General features: G+C 40.2%; 5 protein-coding genes across 9 annotated transcripts in view; 2 read left to right on the forward strand and 3 right to left on the reverse strand.

Moving 5' to 3' along the window:
• The window catches only part of LOC106750508 (hemolymph lipopolysaccharide-binding protein-like), a 9,759-nt gene extending 8,376 nt beyond the window's left edge, over positions 1-1,383 (reverse strand). Inside the window, exon 1 of the mRNA XM_014630914.1 lies at positions 1,302-1,383. The gene's annotated coding sequence lies outside the window, so the exon portion shown is untranslated. The remainder of the gene's footprint in view (positions 1-1,301) is intronic.
• Positions 1-5,184, forward strand: part of LOC106750507 (follistatin-related protein 5-like) — a 31,746-nt gene extending 26,562 nt beyond the window's left edge. For 4 of the 5 annotated variants that reach the window (XM_014630910.1, XM_014630911.1, XM_014630908.1 and 1 more), the window contains exons 9-18: positions 950-1,110; positions 1,186-1,309; positions 1,372-1,665; positions 1,806-1,927; positions 2,013-2,150; positions 2,225-2,440; positions 2,593-2,743; positions 2,827-3,027; positions 3,110-3,256; positions 3,399-5,184. In XM_014630910.1, coding sequence (XP_014486396.1) covers positions 950-1,110; positions 1,186-1,309; positions 1,372-1,665; positions 1,806-1,927; positions 2,013-2,150; positions 2,225-2,440; positions 2,593-2,743; positions 2,827-3,027; positions 3,110-3,256; positions 3,399-3,628 — 1,784 coding nt within the window. In that variant the 3' untranslated portion in view covers positions 3,629-5,184. The remainder of the gene's footprint in view (positions 1-949; positions 1,111-1,185; positions 1,310-1,371; positions 1,666-1,805; positions 1,928-2,012; positions 2,151-2,224; positions 2,441-2,592; positions 2,744-2,826; positions 3,028-3,109; positions 3,257-3,398) is intronic. The other variant, XM_014630912.1, reaches the window with a different exon arrangement.
• Positions 5,185-5,812: 628 nt separating this feature from the next.
• LOC106750487 (mitochondrial import inner membrane translocase subunit Tim17-B-like) lies at positions 5,813-7,015 on the forward strand. Its single transcript, XM_014630862.1, has 2 exons — positions 5,813-5,898; positions 6,340-7,015. Exon 2 carries the CDS (start codon positions 6,351-6,353, stop codon positions 6,834-6,836), a length of 486 nt encoding a protein of 161 aa, XP_014486348.1. The 5' UTR covers positions 5,813-5,898; positions 6,340-6,350; the 3' UTR covers positions 6,837-7,015.
• A 106-nt stretch (positions 7,016-7,121) lies between these two features.
• On the reverse strand, positions 7,122-7,963 carry LOC106750488. Its single transcript, XM_014630863.1, has 2 exons — positions 7,659-7,963; positions 7,122-7,559 (listed from the first exon to the last, which is right to left on the reverse strand). Exons 1-2 carry the CDS (start codon positions 7,779-7,781, stop codon positions 7,290-7,292), a joined length of 393 nt encoding a protein of 130 aa, XP_014486349.1. The 5' UTR covers positions 7,782-7,963; the 3' UTR covers positions 7,122-7,289.
• Positions 7,964-11,183: 3,220 nt separating this feature from the next.
• The window catches only part of LOC106750492 (homeobox protein Hox-A1-like), a 12,098-nt gene continuing 3,018 nt past the window's right edge, over positions 11,184-20,263 (reverse strand). Inside the window, exon 2 of the mRNA XM_014630869.1 lies at positions 11,184-11,668. Within this exon, the coding sequence (XP_014486355.1) occupies positions 11,184-11,668 (485 nt within the window). The remainder of the gene's footprint in view (positions 11,669-20,263) is intronic.

The following is a 20,263-nucleotide window of genomic DNA, read 5'->3' on the forward strand; positions in this document are numbered from 1 at the left end:
ATGTATTATATATATATATATATATATATATATATATATATATATATATAAAATAAACGCACAGAAAAAAATTTGTCTTAAGTCAAGGATAGACATTTTTACGTACATGAGCGAGAATATTATAATCTTCTTGGAAGATTTTCAGCCTTGATTCGATTGAATTCGTACTGATGCAAATATCACTTCAAGTACCCAGTTCGAGATTAAAAATCCTCCTAAGAATATTGCAATATTCTTGCCTATGAGAATATCTGTCACTGATTTAAGACTATTTCTTTTTTCTACGTAAAAAAGCTGACGCGCACGAGAAGCGAGAAGATGGTTTCCTGAAAACGTGTCTTGGATGATACCGTAGTTGCAGCGATACTCGGATGTCGCGATTTTGTTCTCCATTAAAAACCCCCTCGATGTTGAGAAGCTTTTTTTGTCGAAGAGTTACAACGTTGACTTTCTTCGAGACGAGCGGCGGTTCAATTAAAGCAAAACTGATCGTAAGGAGATTGAGATTCGCAGTGGACGCGAAACATACTACAACACTACACGAATATTACCGACATGCGCAGAGGACCTTAGGTGATCATTCTCATTTCTTTTTCTCCGCGTATCTTACGTCTCCCCCGCGAACGGAGATCGTAATCTTTCCCCCGCGATTACACAGCTTCGACGCAGCGATTAATCGCTCGCGAATAGTTTTCTTATGGTAATCCACGTTATAATGCTCTCGCCGGGACTCGCATTGTCCATCGCACAATAGCCGTCACCGTAAATTGTCAGACTGGCACACACGTGACCGCAATGCCATCGCGCATATAAACGACGAGCGAGGAATTATTATGCAAAGTTTGCGTGTACACTAACGCGGACGAACGATCGTCCATTCAATTCGACCGTGGTGTAGCGCGCGCGCACACATAATAATAAGCGCCGGCCGGGTATGATCTGCATACAGGTGTATCGGTGGTATCGCTGGATAAATCCCTCGAAGTAAATCACATATCCGCGCGAATCGGGGACAACGTGGAGATTAAGTGCGACGTTACCGGGACACCACCTCCGCCCTTGGTGTGGCGGCGTTACGGCACCGACGTCGAGACCCTGAGCGAGCCGGAGGTAACACTAATCGAACTATATAACGCGACCTTCCCCCCTAGATCATTACTCGCTCTAAGGCGATTACATCCGCAGATCCGCGTCTTCAACGACGGCAGTCTGTATCTGACGAACGTGCAATTGGAACACGCCGGTAATTACACATGTCACGCTCTCAGTAACCAGGACGTGGTGCAGACTCACATGCTCACCGTGTACAGTAAGTTTCCTTCGAGCCGAGATGTTTTCTCGGGAGAAATCGATGCTCTGTGTGTGTTGCAGCCATACCCGAGGTCCAGGTGACGCCGCAGTTCCAGTCGAAACGGCCGAAGAGGACGGCGAGAATGAGGTGCCACGTGGTGGGCGAGCCTCTCCCACGAGTACGATGGCTGAAGAACGACAGGCCTCTGAGCGAGGATCCGCCGGATAAGTACGAGGTAGTGGGGAACGGCACCAAGTTGCTGATCAGGAAGGTCGATTACGCCGACACCGGGGCCTACATGTGCGAAGCTACCAGCGCCGGAGGACTAACGAGGGATATTAGCAGCTTGGTCATCCAGGAACAACCTACGCCGAGTAAGAGCCGCTCGTCACGCATTAAGTGGTCGTTGATGATAGGTTACATAGCTCTCGACTATCTTATCATCGTGATCTTTATATTTACCGTCTCACCTTTAACCCGCGATTAAACTCGCTGCGCTTTTACGGTCTCGCAGTCGCAACCGAGGAGGAACGCAGATTCTTCTCCTTCCACGAGTGGGGTATCTTGGTGTACGAACCGTCCACGTGTCACGCGTTACACGAGATTCGATCCACGGACATCATACCCGGTACCCAGGTGCGAAGTCACGGTTACCTACTTTGTCCCCTCCTTCGCGACATTACTCTCGAGTCGATTATTTTCTCCCTTGGCACATTTTCAGGAATACGTTTGCGGGCCGAAAAATGTCCCGTGTTCTTGGGGACGTGCCATAAATATCGCCAATCGATACGTATACGTCAGCCAACCGGATAAAGATCGCGTGCTGGTGATCAGCGAGGTGCAGATGATGATAATCGATGTGCGTGTCGTCCTTCTGTCAACAACGTCGATACGTTGCCTATACTAATAATTTCACTGATCACGGCTATCCAGGTGGTGGCTACGGACAAGAATCCCGTGGACCTTTGGTACGTGAAGAATCTCGACTACGTCTGGATATTGAACTGGAGGAGCGAGATGGACGTGGGCATCAAGACCGTGCAAGTGATCAAGGAGGCCGCCCAACGAAAGAAACACCACACCGTGCGGCCGGAGCCTATTGATGCGCAATTCGATCTCGTGAAAGGCCTATACATTCCGCAGCAAAGTGTACGCTTCCTCTTTCATCTTTCCCATGGATAGAGACTATAAAAAGCAGCGAAGCTCCTTACGGGCCACCCCTCAACTTTGATGTTACCAAGTAACACAATATATCCGAATAATTGCGATAACACGCACTTATAAAATTGGTTATTCCGTAGGATACAGAGCACACGTTCAAGTACGGTTACGTCACCCATACGAACCAACATGGAATGTACAAACTCGACCTAGCCAATATGAGATACACTCGCACCGTCAACCTGGCCGACTACAATTGCGTACCGGCGAGCATAGAATTTTCCGATCTATGTACGTACAACAGATATCACTTCGATATGTTCTTCTCTACTTTCTCTGAAATCTGCTCAACGATGGCTTCCCTTCCGTTTCAGACGGCTTTGTGATACTAGAATGCGAAGAGCTGATTACCGGACACCCGACCGGCCAAATGCTGCTGGATTACCTCACTGACAGTGTTCTCGCCCACAAACCGAATATCTTAGGGAAACCAGCGGTCTCTCCCGACTCCAGATATCTGGTCACTCTTGATAAACAGGACACCGGTGTGACCCTCGTGGTGCAGGAGATACTACGTAATATACGTCAACTATATGCTTTGAGATTCCTCAAACAGTACAGTGGAAAGAGCCTTTCTTTACGTTCACATTGTTGCAGCGGGCGGATTAAAATTCGCATTCGACGTGAAAACAACGTTGAATATCAGCGATATCGCTTTCTATCCGTCGCAGACGACACACAGTTACGACATATACGCCTCGTCGATAGATAAAGAAGACATCCTCTTTCTGGACTTAACCACTGGTGAGACCAATTTCCCAACCTGCGTAAGATAAACGTTTTGATATATATTTCACTGATATTTTACCGTCGAGGCGCGCCCTTTTTGTGAAGTTTACTTCTAGTTTCGTACAGCCCGAACTAATAGCGCGTCTCTCCGTTACAGGTAAAGTGGAAATGATAACGGGCGTGGGAAAGGCGACACCACCACACCTCACCAAGTGGGGCAACCCAAACAGACCGATAATACAAAGCGGTATATTCGGTCGATATATGGTAAGCCCCTCCAACCAGGCACTCTTTGTTCTTAACGGGGAGACCCGTACGGTGAATTGCGAGATCGGTGGCCTTATACATCCCGGCGCGATTGTCTGGTTCACAGTTTCGCTACGTTAACGAACGTAGCCGCGCGACGACGACAATACAAGACGTACGTATTATTATAAATTGAGTATATAGGGTACCAAAACCAATATCGAGGAATTTTAGACGAAGTTAAATGGGTAAATCGGTGCGCGCTCGAACCTCATGAATGCCTTTGCCTTCTAGTCCTTTAATCTTCTGGTCAATTTTTAAAGTGTTAATTTTAGTGTTATTTTAATTATTTTCAGAATTATTTTTAATGTTGTTTAAGTTATTTTTAGAATGTTTTTATGTATCGCGTCTTTCTGTGATTTAAGAAAAGGAGACAACGCAATTTCGAAGCAGCAAATATAGCAACAGTGATATCGATGAAAGATATACAGAACGTTTTGTACTTCGCAAAAATCAGTAGTTAATAAAAAAATTCCTCAGAAATCTGCTATTAAATTAACACGAGAAGCAATTCTTAATAACGTTGTATTCAGAATTATATCAATACCGACGAAATGATTGAGGTTGAGAACATAAAAGCTGCTATATTTACATATGCATTGTTAATTCGTAATGAATTAATTAATATTTATTGTAATTATTACAGTAGTGACATATTCGCTCTGCAAATGCTTATTTATAAAAAAAAACCCGAAGACATTTGTCAATTCGAGCGTGTAACAAGCGATGAGAGAAAAGAGGAAAAACGAAAAAAAAAATAAAAAGAAAGCAAACGTGACGAAGAGAGATGGCCATAATAAAGAAACGAGAATAATAATGATAAATTAATATACATAACATAAACATGGAAATGTTAACAAGCTATTATTAAATGTACGACGAAATGAGTATATCGATTAAAGCGGATACATCAGCGAATGAATGGTTAAAAAAAAACTTATCGGACAACTTGAATCTTTTCTTAAATATTAAACTTCTCGTATAAATTACTTTGAGATAACAGAAGTATCGGAAATGAATCTAGATCCTTCAAAACAAGGTGACGCGTCATTCGTTGATACATCTACCCAAGCGATAATATTGAATTCGGTTGGATATACTAACGTGTACTGAAGATCATATATAAATTGGCATAAAAGCATATGCTGGCGATTTCAAAGGATCAAGTATATGTATCCTGTTAAATTTGCGTATCGAAGTATTTGCTAAATCCGTTAGTAAGTCTAACCGAATTCGCTAGTGAAGAGATTAGAAAAATGGTCAGAAACGCTAGATTCTTCTTACGACTCGAGGAAACTGCTATAGCGTGTGACGGTGGTAGCATTCTTTTATACCAAATAGCAAATTCTTGGAATCTTCGAATCGGTTTTGTAACGTTTTGTCTAGCTGAGACGTTCGAATGGCGATATTGATGAAGCATATGCGATATCAGGTTTACGATGTAACGTGTTATGTAGCGTGTATATATAGATACATTCGGCAAATTCGTAGCAATTCGAAAGCGCGCGTGAAAACGTCAGTATTACGCCGATTTTTGCGCTGATGCGAGCGATCGTACGTTGGACTGCGATTAGTGTCTTGTAATAAAAAATTGCAATACGGTTAATTAATTTAATAAATAACCTGTAAACCTATAATCAGTTGTGTTTTCTATAAAAAATATATGTGTGTACGTTTCGTATTTGAATAGTTGATATCTCATTGAGTTGTACCTGCGACCTTTCGATTTTTTATTTATACTGGTAGCGACTCATATCGGAGATGATGGGAATTAACAGAAAACTGGTATAAGCATAAAAAGCCGGAAACAATGAATCATTAAAGCTCGTATCTAGACTACGGATTGGAGATTGAGATTGAATTGAATTTGGCCAATCAGTGCAGTGTTAACTAAACTCAAGTTTTAGTGAAATTTAGTGAACTTTGCACTGATTCGTCAGTTTTCAATTCAATATTAATCTCCAATTCATAGTCTGATACAAGCTGAGACTTTCATTTCTACAGTACCTAATATTTTCTCTTCATACCTTGACGGAAAAACAGAAAAACAACAGCCAATCAGAACTCGCGCTGTTAGTCGACAGTTTCTGCTTTATCTACTGCTTACTACCAGCGCGAGTTCCGATTGGCTGCTGCTTCTTTACTTTTCTGTCAAGATGTGAATTCTACCCGATACAATGGCAGCGTTTCCAAGTATTTTAGTTATATTATGACGTCATTATGTAGCTAGAATGCTTTTGAAGCAATTTAGGGATCCTATCCTAGTTCTTTTACTCAGATCCGGCCTTTCTAGTGTCGTGTGCGACGGCTCTTGTGCTCCGATTACATTCAAATACCGTACAAATTATACGGTAAATGTCGGGATAAGCTGTTTTATAGTAAAAAATAAATTTGTCTTTGACGCGTAACGAAGTATCTCAAGTTGTTACGCGCGATTTAATTTTAAAATTGTGCGAGACGCTGATTTAACCTCACTTATTTCGTAATTCCGCAATAACTTTCACGAGTGTTTTTGAATAAGATATGCATGTTTATATAATGCGTCTTATAAGATATGTGTTTCTGATATACATTAAATAATACTTTCATTTAATTGTCAGTGACATTATTCTGTAGCTTATTTTTTTTACTATATTTTTGAGGTTAACCTCGAGGCTGATGCAAGCGAACTAAAAACGAATATGTAATCATTTCCTGATTATCGATGACTCGTGGCAACTTATTAATATATTATCTGAATAATTTTTTATAAATGGTTAAAAATAAATTAATATCCATATTATTTGCAACAGATTTCTAAGATATGGAAGAATATGCAAGAGAGCCGTGCCCTTGGCGGATTGTGGATGATTGCGGAGGTGCCTTCACTATGGGTGCCATAGGCGGTGCAATTTTTCAAAGCATCAAAGGTTTCCGTAACGCTCCCAGCGGTTGGTCGCAACGTTTTCGCGGCAGTGTCTTGGCAGTGAGGCAACGAGCACCCATTGTTGCTGGAAATTTTGCCGTATGGGGCGGGATGTTCTCCACGATCGACTGCACACTGGTACACTTCAGGCAGAAGGAAGATCCTTGGAATTCTATCATCAGCGGAGCGGCAACCGGTGGGATTTTAGCAGCAAGAAACGGTCTGCCAGCAATGGCAGGCAGTGCAATCATTGGTGGTGTGCTATTAGCTTTGATTGAGGGTGTGGGAATCTTCATCACGCGTCTCTCTGCCGAACAATTTAAACCATCATCGCTCGATGATCCGTCGCACCTTGCTCAATCGCCACAAGGTTATCCGTCATAATATTCGACTGCATTGTTTAGGTTTTTTTTGAAGTTAGAATAAAATTTCCAAGTAACCACGTTAGGCAAGCTTGACTATTAGAATATATATATATATATATATTTTTGTCTTGTTTTACCAGCATTAAATTTGTATGCAATACAGACAGACTATAGAATTAAAGACATACATATTTTTCATTCTTGTGTTCTTTTAAATTATGTAGGATGCCAAACATAATATCTTGTAAGAACGTATATTGTAAATATTTACAAAGTGCGAGGAAAGTTAATGAATAACATGAATATCATATGACATTACAGTACAATTATTATAAGTTTATTTCAACACCCTTGTACAAATAAATTAACATTATATCCTAACAAGGTATGTAAATCTAGAAGATTTAGTTTTTTTGCATGGTATCAATCGTTAAATATAATTGTGGTGTTAATTATTATTGGTATAATTATATTAGTAATTTATAAAATCAAATTTCTTTAATATCATCTTTTCATCTTCAGACGTTTCATCGTCTTCAATTTCTTCCTCAAAGTGATTTATCGATGCTGGTACAGACAAGTCCAACTGTTGATCGTTTAGATCTTGCGAATTAATATCACTCGTTCCTGGCTCAACTTTCACACTGTTATTTTTTTCCAACGAATCTGACAATAAATTTTCATCCATAGATTGCTTTAGATCTGTGCCGAGCAGAGTATTTCTCAAATGCAATCGTTCAACCTATAATATTGATATTCAACACGTTTTCTTCGTGTAAAAATCGCAAATTAAAGTATTTGATTTAATCACATGTATAGCTTACATTTGTGAACAGCGTACCTGCAATGCAATTATTTGTTTCTCGATTTTCGATAATATGTCACTCAGGAATTCTTTTTGTTTTATCAACCGCTCACGATAATGCTGCAACTCTTGCGAAGAAAATCTTCCTTCCTTGTTCATCGTTATAGATTTTTCCGTTTAGTAATTTACATTTTATACATCAAATACTACTGCAGAAAACACTCCTATCCTTCTTTTTGGCTTAGTTGAGGTTGCGGTGCACAAAACAAAACACGGTCAGTTGATAAGGCTGTTTTCTATCGTTGCGATTTCTGAACTAACCACAGTCGCTGATATACTGTCGTAAATACGTTGGATGATTTTCAGCAACGCGAACACAGAGCCGTTGTATTGCCTACTGTATCGTCTTAAAGCTGGTATTGCATGTGTCCCCGACATTTTCTCTAGACACCCTAGAAGTTCTCTATCCAACAGCCAATTGGCACATTCAACAAACTCGTCGTACGACATATGTGATACCAGGATGAGGGCGTTGATGTTGAATAAATCTTTAAGCGGGGTAATAGAAGAGCACCTATATTATCGACCGTTCTTAGTTATCCGATGTAGATAAAGATATTATGAACATTTAACGTGTGTATGGTTTAATTTTATAATTTACAATTATCCTAATGTATAGGTCTACGATGAAATATATTACATATTTTTGTAAAACATCATTTTTGTGGTTATTATAAGTGCTGATTTGATACGAACTTTACCGGCAGAAGATTATCAAATCACAAACTTTTTTGTTAAAGTAAAATTCTTAAGAAGAAGGTATTAATTATGACACAATTTAAATTAGGGTAAGACTGAATACGAATAAACAGTATAAATTAGTACAATAATATTTTATTCTTTCTACAGAGGTCTACATGGCATTATGGCTAATGACACTTTATCATAATAGGAATGTTTTTAGGTACAGAGCATTCGAATGGACCACCATGTAACTCACGTAAATATGTACGTTCATACTAATTTGTAAATTTATAAACGTGCGAATTAGTTCGAGTAGGATACGAAAACATCAGCTCAGCTGGAGAATTCCATTGTAATTATGTTATCCATTGCTTCCGTAAGATTTTCTTGGTAAAGCTTGAAATAAGAATTTTCTAGCAACCCGGTTTTGGTATTTCGGTTTATATCGGGTTTACGCGCATTGATTAGCTTTTATTGGCCCAGTAGTTTACGTAGGGTATTATTTACATATAAATACATGCATACTTGGGCGAGGATTAGATCTACACTTGTCAGATTATCACCGTCAGAGAGAGATACAAACTACTCGCGAAATCTCGTGGTTATCAGGGTTACTCTATTATTGTGTGTTTTATCATACACGTTAAGATAAATGTTATAAGGACGGTTGGACCAACTTGCTGCTTCTGGATTGATCCAGAGTTTCACTGGTATGTGTAATAACTCGAATAATCAAGATTTTACCATTAATCTTTCCTTTCAAATTGATAATCAAGTTGGCGCAATGTGTCCTTTATTATGTCTCCAACGACGATATTTTAACGTTTACGGGTCGTCTCGTGGAATATAGAACTAGGTCCGTATTGTCGAGCTTAATCTCGAGCAGAACGCCGTTGTGGACGTTGCGTTTTTTTATAATTGTTCCTTCAGAAATCAAGTATCCATGCATTTTGCCGTCGCATCAAAGGCTGTTCACGATAAGGTTAGCGAACATATTCCGAGCCACTGATAATGCTGTTTATCGCTACAATGTATGAATTCGTTTACATGAACTGCTGTGTTTAAGCAAAACGCGATCCGCATGCTTGCGACGGTACGAGCTTCGGCTTGGTGAAAATTGCAAACGCGCGCAGGGTTCGGCTTGAGATTAGGCTCTAAGTTCGGCTCGAGGTTTGGCTTGTTAATGTGAGCCCAGTTTAAGACAAACTCGATGTTTATTCGCAAAGGTCGTAGCAGGAATTTGGGCGGCTGCTAGGGGCTCAAAGAATGCGGAAACAGAAAAGAGGCGAAGGTATCGTTAGCAGTGATATTTTGCGCTGCTTTAGCGATGTTTATTGGTATTTGAAATTATCGAGGAATATATCACCCCTGCGGTAATTACAGCAATGTAGTTGACGTTACGAATCGCGATATTCCTACAATTCCGGTAATATCGGAACTGGGGATCGGAACGTGGAAAATATTTTGGCCACGGATGACAGTATTAATATTTACTATAGCTCCATTTATTCGCGTTACTATTGTGCAAATTACTTGGTATAGATAAAGTTAACCCTTCCAGTCCGTTCGATCTCTTTATTGGTGTGTTTCACAATTCTCTTAGTATAGTTTTAAAAATTAAAAAGATTGTGAGAAACATGTATTTTATCAACTTTAATATTTGTATGTTGGGGTAGTTTCTTTTTATTATTCAGTAGATTATTAATAATGTACCTGTATGTAAAGAATATCTATTGTACTTATTTGTAGCGTATGTTTTCTAAATATTGCATACTGATAAAGGGAGACTTAAACTGGTTTCTTGAAAAGAATTGATAATTGACGTGTGATTTGTAACATATAAAAGGTACTGAAAGGGTTAAAGATTAAATGCACTTCGGATGAGAAGACTCGAATGCTGTCATTTTGCTTTTAACGCGACGCAACTCGTTTCATTTACTGCGCTACTTGGATAAGCAATTCACTTACGAATGTATGTTCAAATAAAACGGAATAGTTGCATTGAGCAGATAATAAGGAAAAATCACGCGTTAATTATATACGTTATCGATAAAATATATCGTTGACATTTGAGACCAGCTCGAATTTAAATTGTAATCGCTGCATTTTATTAATGCAAACATCGGTATAGCTCGGATGAACAGTAGTGAAACATTGAAATTTTTTGGGAGGAAATTAACTAAACGTAAACGTTTTCCAATCTTATCGGTACTTAAATTTATAAATATAAATATCGCTATATGAACTCTGAGGTATATGGTAACCTTGGAATTTGGGGTAGAAACTGAATTCAAATTTATATACTTTCACACAGGACTTACTGGGGGAAAAAAACTAGAAGCAACGTGAGCAAAGAATAAATAATATACACGAAGTCAATATACACGATCTATCCGAACCTCTTAGCGCTAATCGAAGGGAATTCAGGACGGAAAATCATCGACGCCCCAAAATGTAATATGATACGATGTAAAATCGATATTAAATCGTTATCGAAGCTACATGCCACTTTCGAATCCGTGAGATATGGTGGTGATTAGAGCGACCAATGTCACGTTCTACGGTTTAGAAATAGGAAGATAGACGTGTGTTTTCCCTATGTATACGTTCTCTACTTCCAAGCACAGAATGACATTATCTCAAAGTATTACAGTCACGACGCGGCTGGGAGAATAACGGACATTTCTTCGTGAGTTCTTCCGTGGCTGCGGTGAGTTCTCGCGCGATTCGTCACTCGAAATTTCGTCCCCCGTGGGGAACCTACCAGTCGTCGAATCGCAAACCGTAATGTTTGTCGTTACTGTAACAAAAGTCACGTCAATCCTTGGAAGACGGCGGGGATTCCCTGCTGTTGTCGCTGGTGAAGCTGGACAGACCGAGGCCACCGAGAGTTTCGTGGCTGGACGAGCCTGTCGGGGAATTGCTGCTACTTCTGGCACCGCTCAGTGGCGTCACGTTAGTGCTATCCGCTGGTATCAGACCCTCTTTCATACGCTTTTTCTGTTTCATTCGCCTATTCTGGAACCAGATCTTTACCTGCGTCTCGTTGAGCTGCAGCGCGGACGCGATTTCGATGCGTCTCGCTCGCGTCAGGTACTTATTGAAATGGAACTCCTTCTCGAGCTCGGTGAGCTGCTTATTCGTGAAATTCGTGCGACCGGTGTTATTGAAGCTACCCGGGATCCCGGCCAGCGAGCCGACGATGCAATTCACCGTTCCACTGGCGGCGGTCGCGTACACCGACGAGCTCGCCCCTGCGGTCGCGCCGCTACCGAACTCGACGTTGGGGTTTGCTTTCGTCGCTGAAACAGATTTGTTGTATATTTGCGATAATAATATAATATATTATATTTGCGATAATTGTGCACAGTCCTCATAAGATAGCGAAGTGATTACATGGTCATTGAATATTCAACTTTGCTGGCGCATTTCTTATATCAATTTATAATCAACTTTTCTTCACGGCGAGCTGAACGACTGCAAGCGAAATGTTTCTCTCGACTTTCATGATCAAATTTTATTTTTTGTTGTTTTTTTTTTTAATTTAAAGTAGATCTTATTGCAATGTAATTATAATTTGAGCTTGGCTACTGAAAGGGCAAAAGACTCCGCCGATCACGAATTTTTATCGCTACTGAAGAAAAATTTACTCGGGATACTTTATGTTAGTTAGCAAATGTTAGTCAATTTAGAAACGTTCTGTTCTAAGAGGTATATGAAATATTCGCAGCCAAAATAACTGGCCAAATACGACGGACACGAGCGACTTTCTTATTGAATAAAGACAATTGTGCCGTTTCCAATTTGGACGTAGCCTTCTAAGTGTGTTAGAGCGCGTAACAGACGTGGACGCAATATGTGTCGAATTAAGATCAAGTCAAATCCTTTAAGTGACAGTTTGCCGGCCATAACAGCTGGTCACTACCGTAGGAACAGTTTCAGGGATGACCTGTGCAAAGCTGAACGGACGGTAGGGTTGAGCCCTAAATCTGGATCAAATTGCATCAGCTGTAGGACAAACATCCGAAGTCGTAACGTTGTTGCGCAAAATTTTAATTCTTTTCTTCGCCTCGCCTTGTGTTGCTCTTTGTTAATAATTCGTTATTAATTGCAACAATTTCTTTTCTTTTTTCAACTATTATTCTCACCATCCGCCAAGATAACTTTGACAATTATTCTCTCATCATGTCGCCAAAGTTATCGCGATCTTAATTTTTATTATCCGGCCTTGTGCCGGGTGTCATAACATCGATATAAATTTAGTTTGAGGAATGATGCAATTAAAATATCGCTAAAACAAAAGCAACATGTTTCGGCGGAAGGATGGGGATACATTATGAAAATTACATTGTTATTTAGACCATGGTATGTAGCAGTCAATTTACTTAATGGCAGGGGGCGAACGAAACTGTCAAGCCACCGCCTTAAAGTCACGTCTTCCCCGTTATGTACATTTTCCTTCGATATTTCCACCTTCTCCCTTCGATATTTTTATAATACATTTTCCGTTCAATCTGCTCTAAGAAATTACCTTCCACGGTCGTCTGCAAAAGGCAGTTTATTTCATTCCCATTTATAGTATGCATTATACACATATCTGATGCAAAATACCTATATACATAAAATTTGTACGTGTGTGTGTGTGTGTGAGCGTGGATGAGTGTAGATGTGGGTGTGCGAGACTCTCACGAATTTCCTAATATAAGCGAAAAGATCAGTCACTTATACCAGGAGTCCCGAACTTAGCCTGCGGCCATTAAGCTTACGCTTTTCCAAGCCGAATAATAAACTTGGACAAGTTCTATTAGGCGTGCCAGTGCCAGATACAATGAAATGTTTCTCGTTTCTCGCGACTCATTCATCAATTTAGCACTTTAACAGGGGGACCGGCCACGGTGTCGTTGATTTTCTATACCAACCTTCTTTGGCAACGAGGCGTTGTTTTAATGTGATGCAGAAGAGATATCCTTAAACTTCGATATATCATACGACAGCGTTGTCAATATGTTTGTGCATAAACATTTGTGTAAAAAAGAGAAATTTCCAAAAAATTAAATTTATCAAATGAAGGAAAAAGTCTTTACTCATACATTCACGAATTATATCATAAGTACGAATCGAGTATCTTTGTCCCAATAGTGTATTACCTTAAAGCTCGATGTCATATTGTGTGTAGAAATTAATAGCTATGTAAAGTTCCTAATTCTGGGGAACATTTGCCTCGTGTATATGCGTGATATTGAGAAAGTGGGAAGGAGGAAAGGGTTGGCGTAAAGGGGCGTACCACGAGAGGCCAGGATCCTTAATAACGCTGAGTCAAGGGAGGCGTTGACGCTTCTAATTATCTTCTATAAGGCATGTAGATGCTCCTTCGGAGCCTTTTGCTCTACTATGATTATATCGTTACTACCGAATCCCCTGTAATATCGTATAAGAGGCCTAATCAATCACGGTGAGAGTCGTCGGATAGATTTCTCAAGTGGAGACATTGTGAAAAAATATTTAAAGTAACGTGCAATCTAAGACCACACACACATTATTACATATGGCAATAATATGTATTAAAATATACGGTCTCTATTAAAATAAAAATGCATGCCCTGTGTGCATTTATTGGAATAAAAATTCCCACAGTATGTGGACACCGCGGTGTTTTAATAGGCTATTGAATTAAGTCAAGAAACGATGAATATATATTTATTTAGGAACTTGTGGGAAGCTGGGCGTCGATGCGTATAATCCAGACATTAGATACAAATCAAATACAGCTGAGCCCTCGATATAGCGGTATACTTATGTTTTTCATCGAAGGAGAGAATTTCTACAAATGACGATTCGTTTTATAAAAATCTCGGGTTCACGCTCGTCGAGCAGATTGTGCATTGTATCGACCGCGGAGCCCGGAGAAGAATTCTGTGAATTAGGGAAAGCATCAGCGCGCCCGTATCTGTCCTTCCTGTAACACGATACACTGGCATCCTACGTTCTCCTGTATGCGTTTGCCATCATCCGTTTCTTACGTCATCCGTGAGGCGCCCCCGCAGCTTTTAGCCTTTGAATAATATTTGAATTGCGTAATGTTCCTTGAAGGGGGAGACTGTCGACGCATAAGAACACGCATAAGAGCGGATAATTCTGCGTGATCGAGAGACTGACTTTGCTAGTAGCCGCCGTTTCTTCTTCGCTAGACGTAAAGTAATATCATTATCACAAGTGGGCCCTGAAATTTTCCGCCATTTCTTCTCTGTTCTCGCGTTTCAATATACAACAGTTTTTCTCCTTCTCCTCCACCGTAGGAATTTTGATGAACGGCAATGCGTTAAGTCAGGTGCAATTTAATCGGACGGTATCTCCGAACGAAAGGTCGTACGTTGGCGTGCACACGGTTGGAAACTACACAATTAAGTATCGTATAATCCCGTCACGCAGACGGGACTTACGCGTGTGCGTGCCTCGAGGCATTACGTGTGCGTCTTTTATTTGATATCAAAAATCTCGCAATTTGCTTAAAATCAGCAATTTCGCAAAGTGATACGTATATGAGCTGTAATTGCAACATAATTTCGTGTAACGCATTCATCCAGTGGTACGTTATATCGTCTCTGTTGGGAAGCGAAATCTAGTACCTCAAGTATTATTAATACGCATGTACACGCATGGTATACATTAATAAACAGCGGACGTACTCATTGTATGATTGGCATTGTAGTAGTGCGCACTTTTTTTGTGCAACCGACTACATAACATAATTGTGGAAAGTATGTCAACACTTTTAATGACTTGTAAATTCGTTGCTACTTATACAACGTCATTATAGAGCTCTCTCCTTTATTCGCCGAGTTTATTGTTACTCACTATTATTGAGTATTATCACTGAGATTAATATTGCCGAATATTATCTCTGAATTTCATTGTGTAAGCTTCTCCGTTATGCGTATCCGCAACCCTCTTTCAGCCAAGCGGATGCATATTACATACATATTTACACATGAAAACACGAGAGCAAAAATCGAGATACACAATTTCAACGAGATCCGAATTCGAGGTAGCGCGAAAATCCGAAAAGAGCTAAGAATGACTTGATATTTAGAAACGATATTAGAAACGAGACTGATCTGCGGAGCACGTCGATGAATCAATTTTCCAAATCGTCCGAGCCGGCCGTCTATTCTATCTATCTAGCCGGTTTATCGCATGCGAGAACTGACAAAACGATTTCGCCGGCACAGTTCCTTCCATTCGCAACCCCTTGTCAGTCATCGTCGTGCCCCGTCGCCGGCCGCGTTGATTTCAGCATTATGATAGGTAATATCCTGAGTCACAGTCGAGTACGAAAAGGCAACGTTGTGTACCATAACAGCGTACATAGAAGGGCTGCGTGCAGCACGTTCGACATTCACACTCTCCCTTAGACGTTCGTGTGTATGCATTCGTGAGTATGCCCGAAGCATTTCCCACTGAAATTAAGCCCAGCACGACACCTCGTGGGGGTTGTCGATAAGTTTCACGCGCTTTCTTCGCAACAGCCCGCCTCGAGTTCTGGCACAGGTGCTGTTGTTTTCTCCATGGGTGGCGACGTTAAAAGTTCATCACTCGATAGTCGGGGACGCGAGGCAAAAGAGAGAGAGAGAGGGAGAGGAAGAAAGACAGAGAGAACTCGTCATCCGTCCATATAATTACACGTACCCGTAGAAAATCAATTGGACCGTTCCACGAGCCGGTATTTCAGCTCGGCCGAAAGAAGAGGGAAAAGCTTTTCGTTGGTTCATACTGCGGCGGCGGCGAAAGTAACATGTAAATACCACCGTTGTCTGTAATTGAGCCACGCGGAGGAAGATTACGAACGGCCCTAGCCGACGAAGCAGCGCGGAAATGAAAATCACCATGAGGCGAGACACGTGGGTAGCGTTGGCAGCGGTTGTTGGAGTCCGGCCGAGCGGATCTGTCGGGCCGCGCTTGGACGGCTAGCGTCGCGATGAGGTACGAGGGCAGGAGAGGGTGGGCGCGGAGGAGGAGGGTCAGTTGCTGCCAGGGTTGTTGCGGGATCCGGGGTTGCCGGGTTCGGCGGGTGGCAGCCCGGGTGGAAACACGCGAACGATCCTCTGATCCCCTCGCGAGATATCGGCCACTCACTCACGCGTCCGCCGGCGACCCCAGTGGAGCGGCGCGCAACATGCCCAGCCAGTTGTTCGACTCTACCCACAATCTCTGCCCTCTCTTTCTTTCGAGCGCGCGCTCGACTTTCTTCCTCTTCCTCTTTCAACCCGGGGCATGCCTGCCTCTACCTTCGCCTCTGTCCCGCTCCCTTGCCCGTTTATCCGACGCGTCTCTCTATCTACGACCGAAGCACTCCGTGCTCCTTTTTTCTCCCTACACACGTATCCCTGTACTCTGTCCGTCTCGCCTTTCCTTCACTTTCTCCTTCTATCGCGCGTCGTCCCGCACGTCTCGTCTCCTTTTATTTCCTACACTGTCGTTTGTCTCTCTTTCCCAAGTTCAGGGCTGACGTGCGTGCCTGGCGACGCCCTGCTTCGCGAATTAAGTCCCACGGGATAGCTTGATCGGGGATTTTCTGCAGATTTTACGTTTTAACGAGTGCACATTGCCGCGGGTCAATTCCACCGTCTCAGCGAATTGCAGCTCAACCCCGCCGAAATTGCACTTAAGGTGAGGTAATGCGTGTCCTTTGTCCGTATTGTTCACTCTCGGGAACAAGTGGTAGTAGCAGTAGCTCGCCAGTATGAACCGGGTGATTTCTTTACACCCGGATATCGGACATCGCTTAGTTATTCGGATACTACCCGAATTGACCGGGTGTGCAGGTATGCGGAACCAAAAGTCGTGAATAAAACCTCGGATAACATTCATCCGTTATTGATTTTTATAGCAGCTGATTTCGTACGAACTGATTTAGTCTTTAATTCTTTTCAAGTATAGCGCATATTGTAATCAACAGTATTTCAACAGCCGAGTGTTCGGGGAATACTCAAAAAAACTCAAGTATCCGGATAACAGCAGAATACCTAAGTACTTGGATATAAACACCGCATAGTACTTTATATATATATATATATATATATATATATATAAATAAGTTAATATATTGGAAGAAAGTTTATGAGGAAATCTTTTATGACTCATTATATATGAAAACACACATAAACAATATTGCTGCGTTAATATTATATATTTTATTTGTATAAGAAATCCTGTAAGCTTTAAGATATATTGTTTTAAGATGCATCTTCGTATGTAGCGTAACATACGCTGAACAATTCTCCAGCATTTATTTTACATATTATTCGAAGGACAATATAGTTAGCTGCATTTAAACATGTAGACAGGACGTAAGTAAAGAAGCTAACAAGGGCTTTAGTCTTTGAGTCCTGTCGTAATGCCGTCCCTGCATGTATTCAGTCAGGGCGTCGATAACGATATGCATATTTTAAGTCGGCTTAAAAGGCGATAGTCTTCGAGGAAACAGGGTAACGCTGAAGTAGGTAACGTGAGAAACAGAGTCCATGAAGATAATGTTCCCGAGGAATATTTATTTAATATTAGTTATGAGTAAACAAGTATGGATATACGTATATCTGGACTTTTCTTATTTAATGAAAATATATGCAATTGCTAGTACTGGTATCTGAAACATTTTATCTGCTATAATATTTTTCATTATTATGATCTTTAGGTTATATATTCTAACTAAATATATGTATTATTGTATTAAGTATTAAGTATCAATATTACCAGTGATATTTTTATGTATTATTAAGGAATTATAGTACACAGATGAAACCGAAGCTCCCATAGGAATATATGAAATTTTCCATTTTACCATGACGAAGGTATGGAATTATTACTGCTGTGTTACGAGGGGGACGTTCGTTTGTTCCGTTTCTCTTCGTGCGGTATTGCCAATCTCGCTATTGAGTATAGAGAAAAGAAATCGAGTTTAGTATGATAGATTGGGCGGGTTGACAGCATCACACGACGGTCTTTCCGTCTCCTGTCTCGCTCCAATCTTAACTAAGGGTGGTCCACACCGGGTGCGTCCCCATAGAGACCCTCTATTCTGGACCCCCTGAAGCATGTTGCGGAGGCATGGAGGGAAAAAGGAACGCTATTGTAAGTTCTCGACCAACCAAAAAAGTTAACCAACCAAAATCTACCGAAATTGCCCCACCATTCTGCTCCGCCCATCTCGTTACTTTTCTTTCTCTTTCCCTCTCTCTCTCTCAAATTTTTCGTGTTATAACGGATACATTGCGTGCTGTAACACTTCAATCGATTCCAAATGTAGCCGTATTTAATTAATTGTATTAAGTATATCTTAATAAAAATAACTTTCACTTGTGTTTAATGGTTTAATTAATAGGTTTGTTTCATGGTATGTGAGATTGTTTAAGTGGGATGGTTGCAAAAAATCATTATTTTAACGAATTGTTCAATTTTATGTTATTAGTTTTTATTACACTTGTATATATAAGATATTGCGTATGGTAGTTGCTACAAAAATGTATAATTGCGAAACACCCTAAAATTGCGTCTATAATATAACAAATTATACGTGCAGCAAAGGATTTGTCGAGAAAAATTGAATTGTACGTAGTGTATCAGAAACATCAAGATATAATAGTAGAAGTAAAAACGAGAGGGGTTAAACGAGGGTGACAAAGTTTCATTTCGGTTTGCATGTTCCGCTGCAATAAACGTCAGTCCCTCTAGTGCCTACGCTGGCGTTATTAATTCGATTATAATGAGCTATTAAGTGAAACGCTGGTAATCCTGACAAGCTCCATCCAACGACTAAGCTCGCACTCACTCTCTGAGTTAGAAGATTGCGGGGAGCACCGTGGCTGTTAAGCAAATTAGTGTGAAGTTAGGGGAACCGTTCCGACCTTTTTAGGCGTTATTTTCAGTGGGCTACGCTACGTCACTTTTATGGTCATCAACTCGACACTGAATTAAGTCGTTTTGCTGCACGGTATTTTCAAACTAAGCTGTTAAACTTTGCAGTCGTATTCCTTCATCAGTTTTCAATCGATTCCTTTTTTAATGAAAATGTCAGGAGGTCTTAATAATCTCTCGATTACAAGCGTTATTGACTTTAGCGTAATGTTTTATATGAGTTGAATATTGTGTGAACAGTTTCAGTTGAGAGATATCGATTAAAATAATTAAACAAAAAAACTATGCTGTGTAGTTTATTGATGAAATGGATAACGAAGATATTTACATCTTAATATCTTAATGTAGACAAGGAAATATAAACAAATATTATATTTTCCTCTTGATCAAGATATTGAGTTTTGATTCATACGCAAATACGCTTGTTTAATAAACGAGTTATCTTATCAGCGTCAGGAATTAATCTGATAAATATGAATACAAGACGGTTTTACTTAATCATGAATCTTATCGTAATCATTAATCTTATCGTAATCTGTTTTTTAACGTTTTCGCTAGTGTTGTACAGTCTAAATCCAGCGATATGTCATGTTTATATACGTAGAGATTGTGAATCAGGATTCTATATTCACAGTATTCTCTCTTTATAAACACATTCATGTATAATCTCGCAACTTATCATATCTCACATGTGAGAAAAATTGTTATTATTTTCCTGTAATTTGAATTTCTCTTATCGTGACGTTCCGCATTCTAATAATATTTATATACCGTTATCAATATATATATATAATATATGTGTACAGAAAGATATCGTGCACAATGAACTATTGAGATTTATATCTCTCAATATAAATTTCTTCAAAAATTGTTAGATATGTATATCTAAGAATTTAATATTCATTGAATAAAAGGTGCATGATACTTGCACAATAATTGCATTTAATGTTATTTAACAAATAAATAAATTAATTTAAATAAATTTT

The sequence above is a fragment of the Dinoponera quadriceps genome, unplaced genomic scaffold (assembly GCF_001313825.1).
Source record: "Dinoponera quadriceps isolate SergipeBrazil2010 unplaced genomic scaffold, ASM131382v1 scaffold5809, whole genome shotgun sequence".
In the NCBI taxonomy this organism is placed as follows: Eukaryota; Metazoa; Arthropoda; class Insecta; order Hymenoptera; family Formicidae; genus Dinoponera; species Dinoponera quadriceps.

Excerpts from the sequence above, each read along its gene's own strand:
- LOC106750487 (XM_014630862.1), top strand. The coding sequence starts at position 6,351 with ATGGAAGAATATGCAAGAGAGCCGTGCCCTTGGCGGATTGTGGATGAT.
- LOC106750488 (XM_014630863.1), bottom strand. The coding sequence starts at position 7,781 with ATGAACAAGGAAGGAAGATTTTCTTCGCAAGAGTTGCAGCATTATCGT. Across the intron at positions 7,560-7,658 it reads AACAAATAATTGCATTGCAG|GTTGAACGATTGCATTTGAG; the intron begins GTACGCTGTTCA and ends TCAATATTATAG.